This window comes from Canis lupus, chromosome 5 (genome assembly GCF_048164855.1).
Source record: "Canis lupus baileyi chromosome 5, mCanLup2.hap1, whole genome shotgun sequence".
Lineage (NCBI taxonomy): Eukaryota > Metazoa > Chordata > Mammalia > Carnivora > Canidae > Canis > Canis lupus.
The window spans coordinates 1726490-1753343 of NC_132842.1; the positions used below are offsets into that span (position 1 = coordinate 1726490).

The 26854-nt window shown below is 42.2% G+C and overlaps 1 protein-coding gene and 1 non-coding gene across 28 annotated transcripts in view; both read right to left on the reverse strand.

The window, feature by feature from the left end:
- Positions 1–6692: 6692 nt before the first annotated feature.
- Positions 6693–26854, reverse strand: part of PARD3 (par-3 family cell polarity regulator) — a 649441-nt gene continuing 629279 nt past the window's right edge. For all 27 annotated transcript variants that reach the window (XR_012030741.1, XM_072825188.1, XM_072825191.1 and 24 more), the window contains 2 exons: positions 15152–15279; positions 6693–8731 (listed from right to left, as the gene is read on the reverse strand). Coding sequence is in view for 26 of the 27 variants with exons in the window: in XM_072825188.1 (XP_072681289.1) it covers positions 8332–8731; positions 15152–15279 (528 nt within the window). In the remaining variant the exon portion in view is untranslated. The remainder of the gene's footprint in view (positions 8732–15151; positions 15280–26854) is intronic.
- LOC140634591 (U6 spliceosomal RNA) lies at positions 22186–22291 on the reverse strand. The gene has a single exon (XR_012032015.1). It is a non-coding gene; the product is annotated as a U6 spliceosomal RNA (small nuclear RNA).

The window sequence follows — 26854 nt, forward strand, 5'->3', positions numbered from 1 at the left end:
CACCTGAGAAGTAGACAATCATGAGAACTGGATTTCTACCACCTGTCAGAGACCACAGAACTTTATCTTGTTCTGCATCCCTTTCACCTCAGACCTCAAAAGCAGCCCAACACCTCTAGGGGACCCTTGTTATGTGGTCTGATATCCCTAAAGGGCTTTGCCCATTCCTCCCCACCCCCCTGCTTCTTGCCCTAATCAACACCCCTGGCCTTTCCAGGGGTTTTCCTCACACAGCATGTATTTGGGGCTCACACAGCAATATTGCTGATCACTACTTTAGTCTGGATCAAGTGACTGAAGTTCATGTGCCTCTGTCACTCCTTATTTACACTTCCAGGTCATGATTCCTTCCTTCTCCCTAACTGTCCACCCCCCACCCCCATTCCTTTGAAGATGTTAAATAGGCGCAACACGTTTTACTTCATTCTTGGTGGCAGTCTTCTCTCAATCTTCATTCTTGAAGATTTCAGTACCTGAATCGCTGTCTCACAACCATATTTGTTGTTGTTGATTTTAACACTCACGAAGAAGATCCTACTCACATGCTGGTCTCTGTTCCCTGATGACCACACCTCCGTCTTATGCTCATGGTCATGCCTATCAATATTTCCTCCCTAATCTCTCCTTGAAGTCCCCACTCATTGATGACTCTAACTCCCCAACTCTAAGCATTCCTTGATCGGAATCCATTGACCAACATTGTTTTGTATCCTTACCTGACTTTTGTCCTCACTTTCACCTTGTCCAGCTCTGATCACTATTGTGAAAACTCTCCTGCTCCTCTTTTTCTCGGCCACCTTCCCCTGGGAGAACACTAAGCCTGGCCCCTGTACTGTGCGGTGAGTGCACCAGGCACCCTGCTGCCTCAGGCATTTGCACTCACAGTTCCTCCTGCACACGCTCTTCCTTCAAATAGCCACATGGCTGCCTCACCTTCTCAGATTCCCGCTCAGCTGACGTCTCTGTCTACTTGCTCCTTTCCATTTTCTATCCTGTAAACCCTTATTTTCTTCCTGTCAAGTATAGAGCTTGTCCCAACTAGAATCTGACTGTAACGCACCTAGCACAGTGCTTGGCCATAGAGTGGGAGCTATAAATGAATGAATGCACGCATGAATGAATGTAAGATAATTATCTTTCTTAAACTGACTCCACAGTCTGCACTGTACATTTCAGGCCATATCAAGTGGCATCTTCCTTAAAAATCAATCTTGGCCTCATCATGGCCTTACAATTACCTTGAACAAATCACACAAACAGGATATCCATGATTTTCAATGAATCCAGTGGGAACAGCTAAAAGGACTGAAGATAGGCAGCAGGAGATACTAGCATACTATCTGAAGTGACCAATCAGAGATTAGAAGTCCCTGATGAGCCATCCCCTACTGAATGGAGAGAACATTTCCTGGCTTACGGGAAGGAGAGCCAGAGCCAAGGGAAGTGCTTCGTTCAGCTGGATTAGTTATTGGAAACTCGTTTCCTTAGGCCAGCCAGTTCTTCCAGACACTGAGTCTGTGGCTGTCTATGTCTCTTCTCTAGGGACACAGGATCAGAGGAGAGGGGCCTGGAGCATAAGCTACTGGCTCTGATCTCAGAACCCCGCAGTTCATTTAAATGGGTAAGGAACGGAGGGTGTACAGAACCCAGGGAGTGGCCCAGGTGGGGCTGGTCCTGGGGAGCCGCCCAAACTCTGCCCACTGCTCTGCAACATCTCAGTAACTGCCAGTGTTTCTCTCTGAGACACTGAACTGTGTTTGATTAGGATCTTGAGTGAAATAAGCCGTTCCTTTCACTGGGAATGTTTCACAGCTAAAAGTTTCTTTCTATGCATAATTAATATTCTACCTCTTTGAAGATAAATTTTATCTATCCAACTCTATAAATGGATCATTTCCCCTTAGCTATTACTATGTCATCTCCTTACCAAAAATAAAATAAAATGCAAAGAATAATGATATGTAAAGAAAAAAATCATCACTAGAAATGATTTACATTTTTATCCCCAATGTGAAAAGCTTAAGAATGTTTTTAATGCATGTCCAGCTTGAAACTCCCTGCAAATGTCTTACAACGTTTTGTAACAGGCTTTTCCCATCTGTGCTGAAAACAGCTGATGATTTAATGCAAATTGTTATTGTTTCACAATCTTCCAGCCATCTTTTCTATTTTGTTGCAGGATTTGGGGTCTCTTCTGCATCTGCTTTAGAAATTTGGCTGCTAGGATTGGCTTTTTGTTGTGGCCACTCCTCGTTCTACTGCACATCTTGCTTTCATGTTTCAGATCTTACTCATTTTATTATTTTTTTAAATTTCACTGTCTTCAATCTCATGTGACCCTTTCCTGAACATTAAAAACCTGGCTTAGAAATGAATACCTTCTGGTCTAAGAGATTTAAATGGTGAAGCAAAGGATCCAGTGGTTACCAACGAGGGATCCGGTGGGGTCTGCAAATCCCATGGAAGCCTGGCATTGTCTATTTCAATACGTATTTGAAATTTATAATGCACTGGGCCTAAAGTGTGAATAAACCATTCTTTTTAAGTCATATAATGTATATATTTACAATATATAATGTAAGCATATGTAATTTTCAAGTGTATGTAAATAGTATTGTAATTAAAAAAATTATTTTTAAGGCTTCATAACTCTTCACATATTATATTGTGTTTCTCTTCCCAGTGAGTTATCATCAAGTAAGGAACCTAACATTATTAAAAACAAAAAGCTTTTCTTTTTCTAATAAAAACTTTACACTGCAAAGGTGGGCTGCAGTCAGGACAATGGGTTTTCTGTTCTGACGGAGGTGCTCACCAACTGGCAGGCCACAAACTCTGGGAGTGTCAATTTCCTTGTGTGTAAAATTGAACTATCATTTCTCTAACCTGCTTCATGGGGTTTGGAGACTCAAAGAGAAAAGATGAGAATGTCATGCAAATTGTAAAGTGCTACATGAATAAATCAAGCAAACAAAGTGGGAGCCAGGGGCAGCTTGTGTACTCTGCACGTTCAGATTTTGTAGAAATGCTTTGGATGCCTGGACCAGAGCAGAAGCTCCTTGGGCTCAGATGGGAGTTAAGCCAAGCAGATAAAAGGAAGGAGAGTTTGGAAATGGAATTGAAGGTTGGGGCATGTGTAGGACAAATTCAGTTTGACGTTTCACAAGGCAAGTTCAAAGGTTCGCATTATTCCAAAATACCCCACATTCATTGGCGAGCCCTAATCTGACCTGTCTCTGGCAGGTTCTTTAGGTTCATGTTTTCACCCATCTTGTCCCAACATAAACTGTGATAAGTTTGTTGCCGGTGACAACTAGAGCTGAACAAAAGCAAGTCAGATATGAACTGAACCCTGAAACCAGATCATGAGCCAAGGTCATGATTGGTTTAGAAATTTGTGTTGTTTTCCTTCCTGTCACTTGCCAGCAATATATGGCACTTTTCCCCTTGTAGTTTGCAGTCGGCTGGGCCCTGAGCCATGGAGACTGTTTTTAATGGCAAAATCTTCAAAGTTGTACTTAAAATATTTGCATCATAAAATCCCTCATGGAAGCCAAACTTCGGCTTCAGGAGGAGCCTTCTAGCAAGTGGCAAACTTGTCTTCAGAGACAGGAGAAGGGCTCCTGCCACCAGCACCACCTTCCTGCCGCTGATCCACCAAGGCTGATGACACCCCGGGAAGAGATTGTTGTGAGACATCCGTTCTCTCTGGGAACAAACTCCAAATGGCTTTTCTAAGCCAACAACAGTGTGAGGTGACTCAGCAGTTAGTTGAGCAATTCAGAAAAACGTGTTTTTCACACATTTAATTGATCCTGTGAGCAAATAAGCACTGAAGATGAAAGATGAGTAATTGTTCAGACTCACTGTGGGAGCTTCGCCACCATTTCTTGTACTTACCTCCTGCATCCAGCACAAAACAGACCTGTCTGGTCAGTGACAGGCCAATGCACATAGCATTTGCTTTAGAACATTAAAAATCAGAAAATAAAAACTGATCATTTCAATCTGAATTCAGAAAGGAAAAAATAAAAAACTTGTCTTTACCAAAGGATGCTTGATCTCATAGGACTCAATAGCATCCTTTCAGAATGAAATTCTGTACTTGGAGTTTAACCTAAAGAAACAAAATGTATGTACAAAGGACAGCCATATATTTTGAATTTTGCTGCAAGAGATGTGAAAGCTGGAGGATGAGGAAGGGCAGGGAAGATGTGTGCTGGCTCCTGGTGAAGTTAGAAGAAAAGAACTCATCTAATGGGAACTAAGTCCCTTCAATGTGGAGTGCAATGGCACGCTCCCCTCCTCCCCAGGAGATCTAATGTAAAATACCAGTTTCTTGTTGAAAGAAAAGCAAGCAAGCAAGCTTATGCTCAAAGTTACACCCTCAGCCTCCACACATTAAAAAAAAAAGTCCATTTAATTCAACCAGCTCTGTGATCTCGTCATTACTCAGAGCTGAAGGGGGTTTCCCCATTAAAGCACCCCTGTCACTCTCACTTGTGACCTGTGAACATTCTTATTAGCTGCCTTATTAAGATGATATACTGTCTCTGAAGTAAGAAAAGGAGATTATCTCCTTACCTGACATGTCATCAATGGAATCATCTTTGTTAAAAGAAGGACGAAGAGGAGAAAGAACTGAGTTACAGAGACGTTGAAATTCCTGGCACGCTGTGCTATCCAAGGAAGAGCTCCATGATGGCATATACTGACAGGTACTTAGTTGAACCTTAGTGACTTATTCTTCCATGACTAGCAAACAAAACCAGAAACAAAGTACTCTCTGCTTCACCCTGGATTGATTTCAACTGTGGTAAGAACTGGGTGTCAAGGACTCATTAGATGAAATAAGAAACACATTAAACTAACCAGACTAGTATAGACAAATATAGAATTACACGTGCATTTTGCACATGCTCGGTATGCTTGTTCCACGTATACGCAAACACGTGTATTTTCTAGTAAAAACTATTGGAGGAAGGGGAGCAGTCTGGAAGATGGAGGCCATATTTGGGCAAATCTCGAGCAATGATGTGGACAGAGGAGCTTGTTCTCTTACCTCTGGCCTTGTTTTGAGACTCACGTGGGCACATGATCACAAAAGCACGCTGCTGGCAAAGTGGCCGGCTCTGTTTGCTTATTTGCTGCCCTTCCTCAATATGGGTTTGCAGCTAAATCAACTGCCTCTACTCAAAGAAACAGAAAATTCACCAGTGCCTGATTTGATATAGTTGACTTCTTTGGCCGGGGTCCCACTTTTCCTTCCTATTAGGGGGACAGCCCCATCAACCATGGATGCTTTGACTTCTGAGCTGTGTTTGGTCTACCAGGAAGAAGACCTGGGTGGTGATGTTTAACATATGATACCTTATACAACATTACTTTATAATCTATATTTATAAATATTTGTAAGTCTTTTCTATAGTCTTAGCGGACTAAGGGTGGTGATAATGTCACTGTGGGGCCATCTTTTCTGAGGGACAGTAGACTCACTCCACTTCCATTCTCATGTGAATGTGGGCCTTAGTTGGTGCCACCTACCCCCTTGCACCAACTGCGACTCCTCCCAGTGGGTACACATGCTGACCACATTCAGCCTGGCCCCTGCTATGGACATGATCTTCCTGTGATCCCAGTGAGTCCTTGGTAAGTACTCTGGAGCCAGAGGGCAGACATTTAGACAAGACTGCCAGTCTGGCACATTCCCACTTCTGTGCTGACTCATATCTAGTGCTCCTACTCCTTTCAGTGTGGCTCAAACTGTCAGTTTTAATCTTCAAACCCCTTTGTGATTTGGGTCCCCAAACATTCTATATTACCTCTCCTGCTCTACTTCTCACCATCAGCTGAGACAAACAACCTGCGAGCATTTGCCATGGGCCTCCTGGTCAGTGAGAAAATTAACAAATCCGTCCATCTTCTCTTTTCTACTTTCTCATGCCATGCATGCATATAAGAACCCAGGACATGTTATTTTCTTGGTTTACTATATATACATCTCTCGCTACTAAAACCAAGGTGACAGAATTGGATTTAGTGACGGGCTAAAGGCTGCTATGACAACCAGCGTATGCAGCACTCCACATCGAAGGCATTTTCAACAGGCCTGTGCAAAGCTTACCCTTTGGGTGGGGATATTCGTGCATGAGACATACCTGGGGATTTGATGCCCTTTATGCCTTCAAAGCACCAAATACATATTAATGAATCTAAAAGAACAGCAGGGTTTTATTTTGTAATTTGGGAAATAAGGACTGATTGGTATTAGAAGTGGAAAAGAATCTGGACCTTACTTTGGGCTTGCAGTATGCAAGGCTGGAACTCCCTCAAAACATTGGCTCACTGAAGTGACCCAGAGGGAGCAAAGGACAATAATAGGAATATGATGTGGCTTTCTGTATCATTTTTCTTTTATTTAGCTCTCGAGTATTGGCTCCTTCAATTCTGAATTCCCTGGGCTTCTTTCAGCAGCCTGGGTCTTCAGGGTCTTTCTTTCCTATCCTGTCTCTCCTCAGGTGTTCAGGTAAGCACTCAATCACCCACTTCCATGTCTGCACACAGACAGATAGAAGGAAACTTTCTTTCGACTTCTTCTAAATATGAAAAAAAAAAAATCACATCTGCTAACATACTTAAAAAAAGACACCCAGCTAGGAGTTTCCACAGGAACACAGTACAGACACAAGAAAGAACAGGAAGAAATATGCCTTTTATTAGAAGTCTCATATGTACAGGGAAGGCTCTTTCTCACAGCTCACGGAAGGCCGTGAGAAAGAGCCACTGTCGTCCAAATTGGTAACACCATTTAATATCGCCACACATTATGAACACAGAGAACCTTTACACAGAGATGCAAAAGAGACATAGGTACGTGTGGACACTTCATGTATTTTCTAAAAACAAGCGGGACACAAAAATACAATGTGCCAGTAAAAAAAAAAAAAAATAGGCATATCAGTACATGTCTTTTTTTGTTTGTTTGTTTTCTTTTTTCTTTTTTTTTTTCTTTTTTTTTTTTTGTTAATACATGGTATGCTGAGATTTCATCTCAAGCTTTTTTTCACATCAGGATTTGCAGGCACTTTAGCAACCCAGCCATGGTTTACAATACACGGCGTTCAGACTGACAGCTGAAAACATGGGAGGAATCGAGGTCCTTGTGACCCACACATACCTCACATTATTGACATGAGAGCAATCTTTTGGGACCACTGTCGGGGGCACCAGAATGTTCCCTGTGCGATCTAACAGCTTTTCCCTTGTCTTCTTTGTCTCACGGCAGAATTATTTAGTAGCATGATGGCATCACCAGGCACAGAGACAGCATGTGGATGCACTAGACTAATGTCATTTCCAACTGACTTTAAAAACCGCAGAGAGCAGAGGAGTTTTGAGAATCCCAAAACGACTGTCTGATTTATCTTTGTCCCACTCTATGCCCTTCCTGCCAACCTGTCAAATGAAAGCTAATTAAAATAATTACTGGGATGTTGTGGGCCAGAAGCTCATCCTGGGAGAATTCTTCCTTAGCTACCACCTCCCACATCACGATAGACACGGGGCCGGTGGGCAGGCTCCCTCCTTCCCCAACCAGGAGGCGCTCCCTCGCCCACATGCCCCACACACAGCTGCGCTGACTCAACACACATGTCAGGAACACGACTGAACAAGTGTATTTATAAACGCAGACCAGACTGATCACTTTATTGGTAATGTCAAGTTATAAGGCAGTTGCAAACGGACCTCCATGATAACCAGACAGTGTCGGATATGGCTCGGCTTCTTCAACAGAATAAAGGAACCTTCCTGTGGCAAGGAGCTGAGAGAGAAGGGAGAGAACCTTACTGATGACAAAGTACTATAAATGACTGTGCTGTGAAGCACCAGAGAGCCCCAATTTCTGGTGTGTGTCACCCCCTGGGATCCACCAGACACTGGGATGTAACCTCACCTCAAACTGAAAGGGGAAGAAGAGGGGAAGATACCATCCTCCACTTGGCCACAGGTTGGCGGGGCCGTAACGCGAAGCCGGGGCGCCGCAGGGCGGGGGGGCCACCTTCCCGGCACTCCAGAGGACGCAGAGCGCACAAGGCCTTGAACAGGTGATTGTCGGATGGCGGGAAATCCTTCCATGAAATAGACACTCGAGACGGAGCGGCAAAGACATTAAGGCCTTCCATTTCTTTGCCCGTACTGCTTAAAGGCACTGATACCGACAACAGAAATACTCCATAGTACCATCAAGGTTTTAAAAAAACTCCCAAAATACAAGTCTTCATACGAAAATGTCCTTTATTGCATGACATGAAGCCTCCGCTCTTCTCCTGCTCAGGAATAGAAGGGTTTCCCTTTCTCAGGAGTCTGGATCCTGTTCAGCCTAGCGACCTGAGAAGGGGAGGGGGGCACGTCCTGCCGGAATGGCCCCTTGGGCGGGGTGTAAGTGGGGTCCTGGCCTTTCTTGTATGAGTCATAGTTGTGCAGTCCCTCTGGAAGGAGAGGAGGCTGCTTCTTCATCTGCTGTTCCTTCCGCCTCTGCTCCTGGCGCAGGAGCTCCTGCGTCTCCAGCATCACCCTGGCATTGAAGCCGTGCCCGCCCAGGTAGCCGTTCCGGGATCCTTGGTAGCTGGAGTACCTGGGGTTCTCCTTGGCACTCTGGAAGCCTTCGCCGGGGGGGTAGTTCTGCTCCCAGGAATCCTGGGACACAGAGCTGGCATTTTTCCTGCTTTGCCTAGAAGGCAAACCCCAAAGGTTAGTATATGAGGATTGGGAGAAGGAGAGAGAGACAAAGGAAGAAATGAGGGAGCAGGGTGGGGGTGGCCAAGGGGAAGTGCATTTGGATTTCTCTAGTCCCGGTGTTATGCGTCCTGCGTTGGCCACAGAAACGGGGCTGGAAGAAGGAGACAGGACTGTGAGCAGCAAACAATGGCAGAAGGAGGAGAGAGAACTGAGGGATTCCAGGCTGCCCAAAAAGGGAGTCCTCAGGCTGTGTGTGGGTAGACACAGCCTACCAGAACCTTCGGGTGACAGTACCTCCTGCGATTTCGATGCATTGGCAAGATGCTGTCCAGGGTATTAGCAAGCTGCAGCTCCAACCCCAGCCCTAACTGCTCGTTTTGGAACCTTACAATGCAATCCTAAACAAGCACAGCAAATATTTTACACAGCTGCCACCATAATGCCTAAGACAGTAGCTAATCTGAAGTGTACATAATGGATTACAGGGTGAGCTCAGCTATGAAGGATCTAAGTCTGGACTCCCATATGATTAAAAATGCAACAGGCAATCCCTTCAAGCCCTGGCTGCCGAGACATATATGTCAGGAACCGACACTCTTCAGAATACATGCCCATCAGGACCGTAGAGCCTGAAAGGCAGCAGAGCCGGCACTATCTTCCTACACACCACAGTCTTGCGGAGGGCTGGGGCGACCTACTTAACCTACTTTCTGTCACCCCAGGATAGGGAAATAAATCAGAGCCATATAGAAATTTCAAAGTCTTATCATTTCTGCAATAAAGTTGCACATCATTTTCAGGAAACATTATTGTTCTGAAACATCTTTAATTTACTATCCAGTCCCTAGATGCTTTTATGAATTTACAATAAGATTGGCTATGATAAAGTAAAACAATTTTGTGCCAGAAAGGAAGACATGTCCTAATATTTTGCCTTAAAAATGAAAGAGAGGAAGGGAGAATTGAGTAATAAAACAAAATATATTGCTCCATTTATCAATAAGAAAATCATTTGGCGGCACTATGTACTGCTCAGCCTCTTACATCCACACACACACGACATGACGGAATGTTCAGGAAGACTCCTGTGAAGGGAAAAGAAGGTCTATGCAGCCACAGAGCTTCCACGGGGGTGGAGCAATTTGCATATTTGAACATTCAGAAGTGCCGTCAATATGGTTTGGATGAAATCTGCCTATTTTCCACACGGCCTAAAATGCAGCCAGGGATATTTTCAATAAGGAAAATGAACTAACGTCCAGCATCATCTCCGGATATGACTGTGATTAATTGAGTGGTCCCCAGTATCTCTATCCAGTTCTCTTTTCATGGGAATCAGACCATTTGTACACTGAGCCCAGGCAAGAATCCTTGGATTTGATGGAATAGTTTATTTGCCTAAAGCACTGATTATCTTCACTTAAAAAGTCATAAATTAATCTGCCCAGGGACACGAATGATGGAGCATGCCAGCATGAAACCAGGGATTTGACATTAATCATGAAACTTTAATTAAAACAACGAACTTGTTAGTGATGTTCCAGCAACAAAAGTGGAATTCCTTCATGGGTTAGTTATCAATTTAAAGATAACCAGAAATAGGCCACAGAAGTGTCACCTCTTTTTCATCTTTAGCCTACTGAGATCCACTAACCCCTACTCTCCCAAGCCCCGACTCTATAAAGCCCGAGGCTCCACTCCATGGTACTCATGCACCATAAGCTGAATTCTGAATCATCTCAGGAAGACAGGGTCTTTTTTATTTAAACACATTGAGAAGTGACTAAAGTTCTGTTAGGGATAGAGATTAGGACGATGTGAGAGAAGGAATTTCTTATCGTTAAAATTTCCTTCAAATTAAGCAGGCCAGAGGGAAGAAAGTGGACTTGCCTGACACATGAAGACATGTGGGGAAAGTATACCCACATCGGTATGTGCACACATACACACATATACATGTGCACACATACACATGTACACGCATGCACACACACTTCTTTGGTAAGGAAACCAGTGATATCAATAAGCTCCTGATGAAAGAGAGGCTGAGAAATGAGCAGATCATAGATAAACTTGAGAAAACAGCAGACAACGAGTGTTGTACACTAGGCTTAGGATCAGGTGGACAGAGATTCCAGTCCTGTCTGCCACTCACCAGCTGAGGAGCCCTGGGATGGTTATGCTGTTTGGGCCCAAACTGTCTCATCTGTGAAAGAGGCAAGACACCTAACCTCACAGGGGATGGGAAGAAATGAACGAAACAGGACATGTTAACTGCGTAGAAAAGCATGGCACACAGTGCATGGTTGACTAAGGGGTGTTGGGAGAGCAGTCTGGAGACAGAGCCACTTTGCCCTCAAAGCTGAGCCTCTGGGTTTTGGGGGCATCTTTGTGACCAAGGGGGAAAAATAAGCAAAAATATTTGCTTTCTGTCCTTTGTCAAAAGGATTGGGCCGAGATCAAGATGCAGGGAAGGGCATGAAAGAATAACTGAGGAAGCATCACTAAGTGAAGGCAGGCCCACTTCCTCAGAGATCAGAAATAATCTTTTGACTGTCCCGGGACTGCTGAGTCGAAACCCACAAATAATAATAGTGGCAACAAAATGTCAGTTTCCTTTCACTGAATTCCTTTATAACCAACACACAGGTTTGTTTGGTCCTGGAATGAGCCCACCAAAGTTTGCTGAATCCACTCAAAGAAATACCCAGGTTTGGTCACAACTCTCACTTAATCATTATAACCACTTCCAACAGGGCCTGAAGGCCATCATGACGTAGAGGGCTTACGTCAAAGACCCAATGCCTTGGGAAAGCCATTTAGTCACTGAGGTGAGGAAGACACAGAAGGATGAAGAAAGACATGAAGACCAAAGCTGACACACTGACAAGCAGCTTAGAGACATAATAAATGGGCCTGGTTGGGAGAGCATGTCCAGGTGTGGAAGACAGAGGGGAAGTGAAGTGAGTGGAGCAGGGCAGTCAGCCACCAAGAGACATGAAGCCATGGGAGAAGAAAAGATGGGGACGCCTGGGTGGCTCAACGGTTTAGCGCCTGTCTTTGGCCCAGGGTGCAGTCCTGGAGTCCCAAGATCGAGTCCCACATCGGGCTCCCTGCATGGAGCCTGCTTCTCCCTCTGCCTGTGTCTCTGCCTCTCTCTCTCTCTCTCTCTATGTCTATCATGAATAAATAAATAAAAATCTTAAAAAAAAAAAAAAAAGGAAAGATGAAGAGGAAATGGAAAGACAGCAGAAAAAGAAAAAATATATATTTAATAAAAAATCTTAAATAAGTCTCCCTGTCCATGACTATGACTGAACATACTTCTAACTCGGTTTTAGAGAAGCCTTTTGAACACTAAGACCTAATCTAGAAATGTTAAAAGGATTAAAAAAAGAAAGTTAAAAAGAAAAAAAAAAGGATGACTAATTTAGGAATAAAAAATTTAAAAAAGAAATCTAGCATGATTGAGAGTTAAGAGGGGTCCACTCGAGTCTCTCCTTCCAAAGGAGTGTTACTACCTGACTAGCGTTTCTTATGGACGCGTCAGAATGGAACTTGAATTCTGTCTATAGGTTTGCTGGTTACAGTGAGGACTTACAAACCACTCTGGCGTGTATACATCCCTCTGATTCAAACCACCTTATCTAGTGCTACTGATAACAAGGAATGGCCATTTGATTTTATGCTTTACTTTGCAAGAGAACTTCTGTTGTGCAGGAAATCTTTTTGGTATCAAATGTCACACCAGCTTGTTTAGACGTAACTCTGCTAATTGTCAACATCTGAAAGGCAGAGGTCAAGTATCTCTGAAGAATATGTCATGTCAGAAATGTGGGTTTGACTCAAGCCCATGGAAGCTGTTTCAGTCTCCCTCCGAGCTCCTGCTTGGTGCCTTTACTTCCCCCCAGATCTCTGCGCCCAGCCTGGGTCGATGGTGCTGCTCTACAGGGAACCGAGCTGGGTGCAAAGTTCCACTTCCCTCACAATCTCTACCCTTATCGAGAAACTGTTCTCTGACACAAGAGGACAGGCTGTGAGAGGCTTACCAGCCCTCTTGCCTGAAACTACCACTCTTTGGAATTTCTGTTTTTCTCACATTGACGCTGGATACAATGCCTAGTGATCAGGGGGCTCTGGTGAACCCACAGGGAGATTCTGTTCCTGACGGCAGCCACCCTCTCAGTGAATCAGACCCTTCTGCTGGGTGCTCCAGAAGGGAGAGGGTGAGACAGGCAGCTTAGAGGAGGAGGTGGGGAACCCAGGGGGTCCATCTGGAATAGTGGGCCTCCTGGGAACACGGCCAGAAGAAAGTCTGCAGAAGCACCACTCCATCCTTGTCCTCTTCTCAGGACTGGGACCCTAGCGGCTCCTCTTGCACCGGGTGTGTGGCCTTCCGGGCCCTCGGCCCCCATCTCTCACACCCCCTCACCTCCCTCAGCCCTGAGCATTTCCCAACTCTGCCATCTACATACACTTTCTGATATTTCCCCGTCACTTCTTACACTCTCAAACACAAGAATTTATGATGCCTAACAATTTGCCAATAAAACCTTATGACAGTGCCTACACAGGCAATGCCATCCACATGGGCCAGGGTATGCTACTGCCCACCAGCTACGTCAATTCACCCACGTGATTACACTCATCTTTCTGCTGGAAAGCAAGGCACACGGGGGTGGGGGAGGTGGGGGGCTTTTCTACATTCTTTATGCAGAATCCTTGAAGTGTTTTGCATTTGATGCATTGAGCTGATTCATACAGTGGCCTTCTTCCAAATGCTAAGGGCAGGAGAGCACAAAGAGAACTTTATACCTATATCAGTTAAAATTCCAGGCTTGGGAACCCAAATCCATGGTAGCAACGAGCCTTATAAAATTAGGGTTCAGGGAACCCTGGGTGGCGCAGCGGTTTAGCGCCTGCCTTTGGCCCGGGGCGCGATCCTGGAGACCCGGGATCGAATCCCACGTCGGGCTCCCAGTGCATGGAGCCTGCTTCTCCTTCTGCCTGTGTCTCTGCCTCTCTCTCTCTCTCTCTCTCTCTCTCTCTGTGTGACTATCATAAATAAATAAAAATTAAAAAAAAATAAAATAAAATTAGGGTTCAGGACATGGGCAGCTTTGGGCTTGAATTCTGGCAGAATTACATACAAGCTGTGTGACCTTGGGAGAAGTTACTTAATCTCACTGAGCTGCTTCCTTGTAGGACAACATGATGTCCAAGGCTCTGTCCAGACCCAAACTTCATTGACTCTTACCTAGAGTGGGCTGCAAAAATATTCTATTTAAAAGAAAAAGCAATTCTCCTATTTAAAAGAAAAAAAATACAGTTTTCTAAGGAGATACAGCTTTATGGATTAAAAAAGAACAACTGAATGAACAATACACTACTAGTAATACTGCGATCACAATTACTATAGTAATGGTACTCAGCCTGGTGTACTGATTTTCATTCCTCTCCTCATTCTCTTGTCTGAGCTACATCAGCAGAGCGAAGTCCCTTATGGTTATTATAGTGATTATTTAATATTTAAAGGGACTCATCATTCTGAAAAATTAGAAGCAAATCAAGACCATGTTTACATCGGCCAAATTTACACAGAGAGGCATTTGCCGCCACACATTGCTCTGCTCACATTCCAAGCGATCCACCCAAATACAAACACGGTAGGCATATTTTTCCCCCCACCCAAAAGGTTTTTGTCACCTGGTTTTGAAATAGAACAAACGTCTATAAGAATCGTGATTAGAGGAGGGCCTTGTGGGAAGTTTGGGAAGATGAATGTTTTTAAATACTTTTATTCTTTCTTGTGCACAGAGGAAATACTTAAGGTGGAACAATGGCTATCATTTCAGTGTCACCTGAGCACTGTCCAGGACCTGGGCAGAAAATCCCCAGGGCAGAGCTACCTCCCTGTGGGGAGCCTGGTGGAGAGACCCTCTGACTTACTTGTCAGCTAATGAGGTGGCATCCCTGGGACTCTAAGGATCAGCACCCAGCAAAAGCAAGGATGGCAGGAAAGCAGGACAGCAGGAGTGACCCCAGCATGAGTACAGGCCCCGGAGCAGTCACCCGCCCTTTCATAGAGCCCTAGATTTACACACTACCAGATACCTCATTACCCTACAGCCAGGCAAAATAGGAGCTAGCTTCCCATGTCTTCCGGATCCCAGACATGAGCCCTCAGCCTAGTACTCAGAGCATCTTGCTCACAGCTGGGGAGCTCTAGGTTTGCTCCTCCAACACCTTTTCTTTGCGGTCCTCTTGCCACACAGTGCGCGGCCGCGCAGGCAGAGCCAGGCTGCCAGCCTGCAAGCCCCGGTTCCTTGTAGGACTACCGTGCGTGGGCGGGAGAAGCCTGTGCAATTCTGCAAAGGGCCGGAGGCCGGGGCCTGGGGCAGGGGCGTCGTACCGGGGCAGCGAGCTGTACTGGCGCTGGGCCTGCTGGAAGCCGTCGCGCTCCTCCTGTCGCTGGCGCTGCATCTGCACCTCCACCGACACCGAGTGCCTGCCGCTCTGCACTGCTGCCCGGGAGCTCGGCTGCAGGAGGGAATGCAAACTGGTTAGCAAGAGAGGAGTTATGGCTATCGCGGGGCCGCTCAACACATTTCCATCTTTTTTTTTTTTTAAGATTTATTTATTCATTCATACATTCATTCATTCATCTGTGACACACACAGAGAGGCAGAGACATGGGCAGAGGGAGAAGCAGGCTCCATCTCAGGAGCCCAATGAGGAACTCGATCCTAGGACCCCGGGATCACGACCTGAACCGAAGGCAGATGCTCAACCACTGAGCCACCCAGGCGACCCCCTAATTTTTATTCTTAAGGATGGACTTAGAAACATGTTATGTAATTTTTCAAAAGTCAATGGCAATTTTCTCAAGTGTGAGAAAAGAGGCATCTATTTGCTCTTATCAGCCCCAAATAGTCAAGCACCTTAAATTGTGATTATGGCTTTAGAATGGTCCAAAACTGAGAGACAACTCTTGCCAGTCTTCCTGATGAGGTCTGGCAAATACCAACATGAGAGACCAGTCTGCATCCCTTGTGTATCCGGCAAACATCGGGAAGCCAGGCTGCTCAGGAGACCAGGAGTAATGTAGACAAGCCAATAAAAATTTATTACAATAATTCACAGAAGTGGGCAGGTTCTTGAGAATTGGCTGTGCTGGTGAATTTTTCAGCAGTTACATATTTTAGTCTAGCAACAGACTTACAATATAGCTGATTCCCCTTTTGTTAAAGGATGACAGTTAAATTTTGAACCGGGACTGGTTGACACTAGGCCCAGCTAGCCACAGACAGCTCTCCTCTGCCCACAGATGGTGGGAACGGCAAACCTCATCGAAAGAATAAACCCCAAAGCTAAGAACTACTTGAATGGGCTATGAGATAACCCATTTTACCTCAGTTATTAGAAAAAGGCATTTTTACCCGGGTTAATTATATTCTATAGAGCAACTTCACTCCTTCTGGCTAAACACATTGGCTGGCGGGTCATCTACTGATTGTTGCCTCTCAGCAAAATCAGATACTGGTTGTATATATTGTGCTGTGCAGACCAAGCCCATGTGGATGTTTCAGCTTCTCACTGACAGTTTTTGGCTTACCTTCTAGATCTGCCCTTTAAAAATCAAAGTAGCTCTGCTCAAAATAGACAACGAAATGCCTCTAACTTTACAAAGCACCCGAAAATGGTTTATCCTAGCATTGGTGGCATTCACTAAGTAACCTACTTTGGCACTTGCAGACCTCTGCTCCCCTTTGTGTTATACAATACTGTGTAATAGGCATATTCTGAGTGAAGAATGTCTCTTAAAAACAAGCTATCAATTTTCTCTGAGAGCTGAAAACCAATGGCAGACTTTGACTCCACACTAATTTCCTAAAATAACAGAGTCTTCGCATTCATTTGGAGGGCTGGAAGATAACATGCAGGCTTGTTACTTAAGGAGTGGCTCCTCTGGTTGGCTTTTGTGTGAACAGAAAGAAAGCATCATCTATTGTCCTCTTTCTGCCTGGCCAGCATTATCTTATTTGTTGGTAAGCAATCAGAAGGCAATGTACAGGACAGAGATTTCCAAGCATATGGGCATAGTCAGCGAGCATATTAAAAATATCCCGATACAAAAATAATGTGTGAAGAGATTAGGCTTTACAATACCCTAGTCTCTACTAGTGGATGTTTATAACCACACTCACTGGAACAAATGTGTGTTCTGAGACCCGCTCCACAACACCGTTCAAATAACACATCAGCGATGCCTTCAGCAAGGAAAACACTTTGCAGAGTGAGTTCTGCTTATGCAAACAAAGCATCAACCAATTGTTCATCAACTATATTAAAGAAGATGGACATTTTCTTTCATTACGCTTGGTGAGGCTGGCCAGAAAGAGAACTGAGTGGTTGGTTCTATTGTTCATGGTGAGGCATGGGAAGCTTGAGAGAAGCTACTGGACAAAGGGAAAGCAAAGCAAGAAAATACTACACAATTGCCTTTATGCCCTCAAAAGGACCATGTTTCCCTTGCGTTTTCACTCCGTGTAAGCTATATACATGTGTCAAGCAGTTTTGAAAGATCTGGCATTCTGCAGTAGGATTTAGTAACCAGCTTTTTAAGCTCATGCTGTTCTGTGACACACTGCTTGTGGAGATGTGAAAAGAAAACACAAGGTCTTGTAGAAATTTCAGGTGTATTTTTAAGTTGTTTCTCCCAGAGGCCTGAAATTTTGATTCTGACAGAAAAGAAAAGAAAAGAAAAAAAAAGATGTTGAAAGGCTTTTGTTTCCTCAAGTGTGTGGTTTCCGACACTGTTCACCTCAAACCTTATCAAGTGGCAAGCATCAAGTTGGATCTTGATGAACTCCAATAATAAAATTATCATTACACAGGATCTGAAAACTTAATATGAATGAATGAGTTTAGTATCAGCAAACTGACATGTCATACTGGTTTGCCCACTATGAGGAAATATAAACCTTAGCCTTACCATGAATATTTCATGCCATTTCTCTTTTCAAAGCATGCAAATGGGTAGGTTAGAATCACTCTTATCTTTAAGATGAAACGTTTCTGAGCCACAGAATTCCAGGAAGATTGTATATGTGAGCAGTCCAGAGCAACAATTAGCTACAGCAAGCAACTAACTAACAACAACTAACAGCTTGTTAAGCAACAACTAGCTAAATTCATCATGGCAGGTTTCATACTTAGCCCAAATCATAAATAACCTAATTCATGATTTCAACAACAGTCACATAAACATGTAAATTGGGGGAACAGTAGTATAATAGACAATCCTGACTGGGGTTCCCATCTCTGTGGCCAAAGTAGAATAACGTGTCTGGAGATCAAAATCACAAAAATAAAGAAATGAAGAAAGGCAATTTGTAACTCCAGAGAGAAGTGCAGGTTTCAAATAAAACAGCATGAACAACCACAACAAAGTAACATGTGTACAGGGAGACACACAGGTAAATTACAGTTGTAATAATTCTGGAGATTCCCCAGCCAATAAGGCAGTAGCTCTGTTCTTTGAGAGTGCAAATTACAAATAACCTGGCCTTGTTTGTGATGAAACTTGTGACAAGCAATGACCTTTCAAGTAAAAAAGTTGCCAAGGTTGCCAAGGCCATATTAATGTAGAGGTTGTAAATAGAAACAAATACATAGTTATCTGTTACATAGTACACTGGAGGGCCCTGATACATGAATCTCTTCATGGCTTATGTTTAATACCACAAGTGAAAACCATGCATGTGACTTTTATAAGTGAGCTATAAAGTGCTGGTCTTTATCATGACCACAGAGAGATACTATGTATACTACACAAACAACTATATAAAGTTTGGAAGAGCTACACAATTCACTGTCACTTACTAGTGTAAAACAAAATACTAAAAATATCTTCTACATAGTGTTTTCATTAAATTAAGTCATTAAGCATTCTTCTCCAGTTAAACAAACTCATTCTTCTTTTTCCAAATTAAAAATAAACAATAAAAAATAAAAACACATAACCAAAACTGTTAACAATTAATAAAGAACAAAATAAATATGTACCATACAAAGTTACAGTACCAGTTAGAATAGGCAAAACTGTAAGACTTTTAGAGCTTAATATACAACTGCATGTGTCACATGTGAAATAAAATTCATTACTGTTTTATAACATTTATAGAGAATAATTTTTAAATACCCTGATTTTTTTCACATAAAGAAAGTAGCATATAAGCATATGTGTGTATGCACCTGTATATGTTCACATATACACACGTATGTGCTATTCTTATAAATAATATGTTTTTTAAGGAGAGAGAGGGAGAGGGAAAGAGGGGGGTTGGGAGGACATAGGTAGAGGGGGAGAGAGAATCTTAAGCAGGCTGCATACCTAGCACAGAGCCTCAATCTCACAACCCTGAGATTCATGACAGGAGCTGAAATAAGAGTTGGGTGCTTAACTGACTGAGCCATCCGGGTGCCCTTATAGATGATAGTTTTGAGTGAGTTTTCTATTTAAATCATGAATGATAAAAATTTTCAAATTTTCCCATACGTTCAAAGGGCACATGTTGAAAACAAAAATAAGATACAAGAAGTCTGTCTGCTTCAGGGGAAGAGCTATGGTGAACATGATGACCACGATGACTAAAAGAACATACCGCCCACCTGAGATCTGGAGTCTCCATTTCAGCAATACAAATGTGCTGTAGCCCTAAAATAAATCCCACATGCTGATAAAAATGGTAATTTACAGATTTGGTAAAGGGTAGGAAGAACTGTTATACCACTGAATCATATAAAAAGTGTAAAACATTTACTCTGTTTAAAAGTGGCAAATGCTAATATTGGTACTTATTTCCTGGTAGCAGACTCATTTAAAACTTTTAATCAACACAAAGTTAACTTTTATCTATTGATCCTGCCTTCGCAGCCCTCCACCCCTTCCCCATCACACAAGATATTTTTACAACTATTGATCGACCTCTGGTGGGTTCTGAATGTTAAAAAGCTTAATTGCTACTAATGATGTGAGTAATGCTCGAAAAATCTGCAGAGCATGCCAGTTTTCCTTATAAAGTTTTTATAAATTCATGTTTGATTTTTACACATGGTTTATCTCCATCTCCTCTTTCCTAACCAGTGTTTGGAGCTATTTCCCCCTGCTAAAACAGCAAGCATGTTGAAAATAAAGGGTAGCCCTACAGAACAAGCCAGCTCTCTAGTGTCACGTGCTAACAATGACCAAAAGCAGCTTCACTTGTTTCTACCACCTGAGGCCTCCGTGGGTAGCATGGGCCAGGCGTCATGGAGCCTTTGGCTGGGGTCATGGGTCATGGGCAAGGGGCCACAAAAAAGGGATCTACTTTGTAGCAGCACCGAGGCTTTGGCCATGAGTAAAGGGGCTCCCTGTGCTGCAGGAATGGCTTTCTCCAGGTTGATTTCCCAGGGAGCTGGGACATTTTGCAATCCTTTCTGAACTGCAAGGCTATTAACCAAGACAGTATTTCTTGAGTCAAGGCATGGAGCCCCATATAAGGAAATCACAGCAGACCCTTGAAGTCTTAAAAAGGATGAAAACAAAAACAAAAACATCACTTTCTCAATTCCCCAGGTACAGGGAAGGCAATCTAGGCATGCAGGGTGGATGTGTACTACAGACTGGCTCTCCAATTAAAGCAGACAAAGCCCTAAAATGGGAAGACGGGCCATTAAAAGTCCAGGATAGAAAAATGGAGAAAAGGACAGATTTTTGTTGTTGTTGTTGTTGTTTAAAGACAGACAGGAAGAAAGCTTGGGGGAAAAGAGGGTATTCACATCGTAGAGGATCAATTTTCCATCTGAAGGACTAAACTACTTTCCAGTCACTACCAACCCAGGATGGAAAGGATTTAGCAATGTAGCTATTATAGGCTCCATTATCCCATCTATCAACCGCCTCAGCCAGCAAGCCTCCTTGTGGGCAACACTCAGGTATCTGCAAAGTTTTAACAGTGTACTATACTTATGTCTGAAGCCTGCAATTTAATTCTTTTAAAAGCAACACTAGGTCCTGTCCATATCTGAGCTCTGTGATAATAACCCTAACCTCAGCTACTGTTCCATTATCTTAAGAAAGAATTAGAACAACTTGCTGCTTTATTTATGTTGCACCTGGCACTACACAGGTAAGAAGTTGCTTTTTCTCCTTCTTCTTCCTCTTCTTCTCTTACCCAACTTGGGAGAGAATGCACTTCAATTATAGAGCTAAGGAAATTTTCTGGGACTCTGCTCATCTAAAGACCTTTTGTGCCACAAATCAGCTCCCCCCAGGCCCAAAGATTATTTTGAACAAAAGCCCAGGAACAGGTGCATTCCACACTGCTAGAGTTTAGGGAGAACATTTTGAAAATGGATGAATTTAAAAGGGCTACTTGGATGAATTTCTGCAGCATCGCTCTCTGTATGTAATTGGCTTGGATCTTTTTCTATATGATACATCTGGTTGTACTTTGTGTGTGGCATTTCCAACCAGCATGACAATTTCAACTGCTATGGACTAAGATGGACACACAGTTTGAAGATGAATTTGTAGTTCCTTAAAACTGATTACAAACCATTCCAATGGGTGAGATCATGGTCTCATCCTTTCCAAACACAGTGACTTTTCAAGGTCAGAGTACATACAGAAAAAGAAAAAAGAATCTAAGACACTCAAAGCTCATTTTGTAAAACACATAATAAAAACCATAGACCCAGCAACATTTTGAACAAGTGAGCAGCTCTTAAGGCAACATTGAGAATTGGTATGAAAATTAATACACTAAGTAGAATTACAGTCACTTTAAGCTCATTCATATGAGTAGAGTCACAGCAAGATCTCAGCTGTTTGAAAAGAAAAAGAAAAGGTCAACATCTGACCCACAATTTAGAAAATTATTCCATTCCTAAAGTAATCAGCTTGTCATCTAAATAATTCCCTCCTCATTCATTCCTGTAGATTACAGGAAACGGTAATACATGCCAAGTGGTTGGTATAAAGTTGCTTCAGCATTTTGATATACAATAACTTGGTCTATGACCTTCAGCAGGTGAGTTTCTGGATATATAAGATTTTCTCAAACTTTTTTTCCTAACATGATTGTATTAAGTAGATAATATCGAAATGTATGCCAACATATTCCCCACTTCCATTAATAAAAAAAACAAAAACCTTATAAAGGAACCAAAATAAATATCAAATCATTTCCACATCTCCCCATGAAAAACATCTACAGCTAAGTAGGAAATGCTCATTTAGCTTCATACAAACTTGGACATTTTGCAAGTAGATACAATGTCACCAACCAGAAAAAGTCCAATCAATCTTAGTTCCTAAATATGTTTCTCTCTTTCCTAAAGTTATATATTTAAAATATATTCCAACTTCAGTGAGGTGTTCTTTCTTTTCTTTTTCTTTTTTTGAGTATGGAATGCTTCATGCATTTGCACATCATCCTTGCACAGGGGCCATGCTGATCTTCTCTGTATAGTTCCAATTTCAGTACATGTGCAGCCCAGTAAGCACTAAATCTTCTTTCAAGCCTTTCCTAACTACCCACACGGATTTGGCCATGGCTCTTCTGTGCTTAATACTCCATGCACACCTGTATCATAAACTGTACAACATATTCTTTTCCTTTGGATGGGTTCAACTGTAGAGTTCTAAGGGTAGTCTTTCTTTCCTGTCATTGTTCTCCAGAACCAAACACAATGACTAAACATAGTAATAAACACTCAATAAATTTGATCAATTAAATAATTAATTAAACAGTAATGTTACCAATACGCTGGTTTGAAATTTATATTCCCAAGTAAAGGAAAGTAGGATTCTGCTACTCCTCATGGTATGGTATGGGGACTGAGAAACCCATGCAGGGTCTTGTAGATTAGAACTCTGTGTTTGAGAACCATTTTCATATATGGTTAGTTTTCTCTTTCAGGTGGCCACTGTACTCTTTCCTCTTTTCAGCCTTTCTGCGCAAATATAGATAGCTAAGGATGTTTACCACACATCAAAAAGAATCCTGCTTCAAATCAATCAACATGATACATTACATCAATAAGAGAAAGAATAAAAACCATGTGATCATTTCAATAGTTGCCGAAAAAAACATCTGACAAAGTACAACATCCACTCATGATAAAAACCCTCAACAAAGTGGGCCTAAAGGGAATATACCTCAACATAATAGAGGCCATCTATGGAAAAACCCCCAGTGAATGTCATACTCAATGGGATAACCGAGAGATTTTCGCCGAAGGTCAGGAACAAGATGGGAATGTCCACTCCCACCACTTTTATTTTGCATAGTGCAGAAGTCCTAGCCTCAGCAATCAGACAACAAAAAGAAAAAAAGGCACCCCAAATGGTAAGAAAGAAATAAAACTTTCACTATTTCCAGGTGACATGATACTATATATAGAAAACCTAAAAGACTCCACCAAAAAACTATGAGAACTGATAAATGTGTTCATTAAAGTCACAAGATACAAAATCAATGTATAGAGAAATCTGTTGCATTTCTATACACTAATAATAAAGCAGTAGAAAGAGAAAATAAGAGAACAATCTCATTTACAATTGCACTGAAACAATAAAATATTCAGGAATAGGTTTAATTAACCAAAGAGGTGAAAGAGCTGTATTCTAATACTATAAAAAGTTGATGAAAGAAATTAAAGAAGACACAAAGAAATGTAAAGACATTCGATGCAGAACAAACATTGTTAAAAGGTATATACTACCCAAAGCAATCTACACGTTTAGTGTAATCCCTATAAAATACCAACAGCATTTTTCATAGAACTAGAGCAAACAATCCTAAAATCTGTATGGAATCACAAAAGACCCCAAGTAGCCAAAGAAACCTTGAAAAAGAAAAGCAGAACTAAAGGTATCACAATGCCAGACATCAACATATATTACAAAGCTGTAAAGATCAAGACAGTATGGTACTGGCACAAAAGTAGACAGAAGATGGATCGAATAGAAAACCCAGAAATGAATTCACTATTATGTGGTCAATTAATCCTCACTGAAACAGGAAAGAGTACCCAGTGGGAAAAACACAGTCTCTTCAACAAATGGTATTGTTAAACTGAACAGCCACATGCAGAAGAATGAAACTGGACCCCTTTCGTACACCATACACAAAAATAAACTCAAAATGGATTAATAGACCCTAAAGTAAGACCTGAAACCATAAAAATCCTACAGGCATAATACAGGCAGTAATTCTCTGACATTGGCCATAGCAACATATTTCTAGATATGTCTCCTGAGGCAAGTGAAATAAAAGCAAAAATAAACAATTAGAACTATAAAAACTATTTATCAAAATAAAAAGCTCCTGCACCGCAAAGGAAATAATGAACAAAACTAAAAGGCAGCCTACTGAATGGGTGAAGATATTTGCAAATGATACATCCCCCCAAAAAGGGTTAGTATCAAAAGATATATAAAGAACTGACATAACTCAATACTGAAAAAACAAATGATCCAATTAATGGGTGTAAGACATGAACAGACATTTGTCCAAAGAAGATATCCAGACACATGAAAAGATGCTCAACATTACTCATCATCAGGGAAATGCAAATCAAAACTACAATGAGGTATCACCTCACACCTGTCAGAATGGCTAAAATTAACAACACAGGAAGTAACAGGTGATGTCAAGGATGCAGAGAAAAGGGAACACTCATGCACTGTAGAAGGAAATGTAAACTAGTGCAGCCACTCTGAAAAATAGCATGGAGGTTCCTCAAAAAGTTAAAAACAGAACTACTTTACGATCCACTAATTGCATTACTGAGTATTTACCCAAAGAATACGAGGACACTAATTCAAAGGGATACATGCACCCCTATGTTTACTGTGGCATTATTTACAATACCTAATTATGGAAGCAGCCCAAGTGTTTGCTGATAGATGAATGGATAAAGAAGATGTAGGATACACACAATGGAATATTATTCAGCCATCAGAAGGAATGAAATCTTGCCATTTGCAATGACATAGGTGTATAATGCTAAGGGAAATCAGAGAAAGATAAATACCATATTTTCACTCATATGTGGAATTTAAGAAACTAAACAAACGAGCAAAGGAAAAGAGAGAGAGAAAAACCAAGAAACACTCTTAACTATAGAGAACAAACTGATGGTTACAAAGAGGAGGTGGGTGGCGGATGGGTGAAATAGGTGATGGGGACTAAGGAGGGCACCTGTTGTGATGAGCAACTGGTGCTTTATGGAAGTGTTGAATTACTATATTGTACACCTGAAACTAATGTAACACTATGTGAACTAGACTGGAATTAAAAGAAAAGAATCCTGCTTTAGGAAACCTGGTAGAAAGAGACTGAGTCAATTCTGTCAAACAATATAAATAGATTAACATAATTCTGTCACATTGCTACCTCGGAATGACTCAATTTACTTGATCATCTAAAAAATAAATGTCTTAGAAAAACAATACCATTAATAGTGTTGGAGAAACACAATTAGAGATTTTCTTAGATGCTATATCTGCCGAACTTGTTTTATAACCTCCCAAAGTTAGGCTAGGATTGGTTTCATGACGAGTTTTGACTCTTGGATGTTGGTCTCATGTTGCCGAGTGCCTGCTCTAAGGCTCCACCTTTCTCGCTTGAGCAGAGGTAAAGCCCTTCAAATTAGCACCTCTTCTCCCATTTTTCCTTCTTCTCCTTTCTCAAAATTATCTCCCCCAGACTCCAGTTTGATCAACAAACCCCACGGTCAAAATGTTTATAGGTTTCCAGCCTTGTCTAGAGTATTGAGGGTGCTGGATTTTAGGACCATAAAGGACCTCAGGGACAACTTAAGCTCTAGTTTGGTGCTCCTCCAAGTTGAACAGGCTTCAGAATGACTTCTCCAGGGCTTGTCAAAATACAGATCCCTGGGCCTACAGAGGGTCAGATCCAGTCAGACCAAGGCAAGGACCAAGAATGTGCAATTAGTACAAGCTCCCAAGTGACACTCAAGGCGCTAGTCCGTGCACCATACTTGGAGAAGTTTTGCTTATATCTGCTTTACTTTATGCACTCAGCTTCTTCTTAAATTTTCGTTTTAAATTATTTATTTATTTATTTATTTATTTATTTATTTATTCATTCATTCATTCATTCATTCATATGAGAGAGAGAAAGAGGAAGAGACACGGGTGGTGGGAAGCAGGCTCCCCACAGGAGAGCCGATGTGGGACTCGATCCTGGACCCAGGGATCACGCCCTGGGTCAAAGGCCAACGTTCAACCGCTGAGCCACCCAGGCATCCCCTCTTAAATTTTCATCTTAACAGAGGATTTAATAACTGACACTCAACCATCTACTCTAATTCTCTTGGTTTACAACATGAGAAAACAGGCCTGAAGAGCCAGGTCACCTGGCCAGAGGGCCTGTGCTCTGTCCTAATACCACCTCTCTTCAAACTTCCAATTTACCTTTGAAGCCTCCACCTACATTTCTACCTTTATCTCTCCCTCCCTACAAAATAACCAACTTCTCAATTCTGGGTCAGTTGGGTACATAACCTTTCCCAGATAAATCAGGATTTTTTTTTCACCCTAAGCTTTCTCTAACACTACTCTTCCTTTTAGCCCCACTTTGCTAAATACCTAGTGTAATTATAATCCCAACACTTTGAACTGAACTCCTTAACCATTTGAGCCCTAATCTCTCATCTACTTCAGGAACTCACATGGATGGCATACTTTGACCTCAAATCATCCAGAACTGTCCTACACCCAAGATCCTAGACTCTAAAACATATATTGTTTTGACCACAGCCTCCTAGGCTTTCTAACCCCAAATCACCAAGCCTTCTTGCATCCTCCCAGGCAACGGGGTAATGCTTCCTTGAGCTGTACTCAGCACACTATCCAGCCTGGGTGATGCTCCACTAGCATCTTCCCCAGGCCTCCAGAGTGCCTTCCCTGACTTTCTGTTGTGTCTGTCTTGCCAATCCCCATCATCAATTTTTTGAATTAATCAAAATACTTTTCTTCTATTTCCAGTCCTCTAAGCATTGTTGGCTATGGTCACAGTCCCATGTTGACCAGACTTAC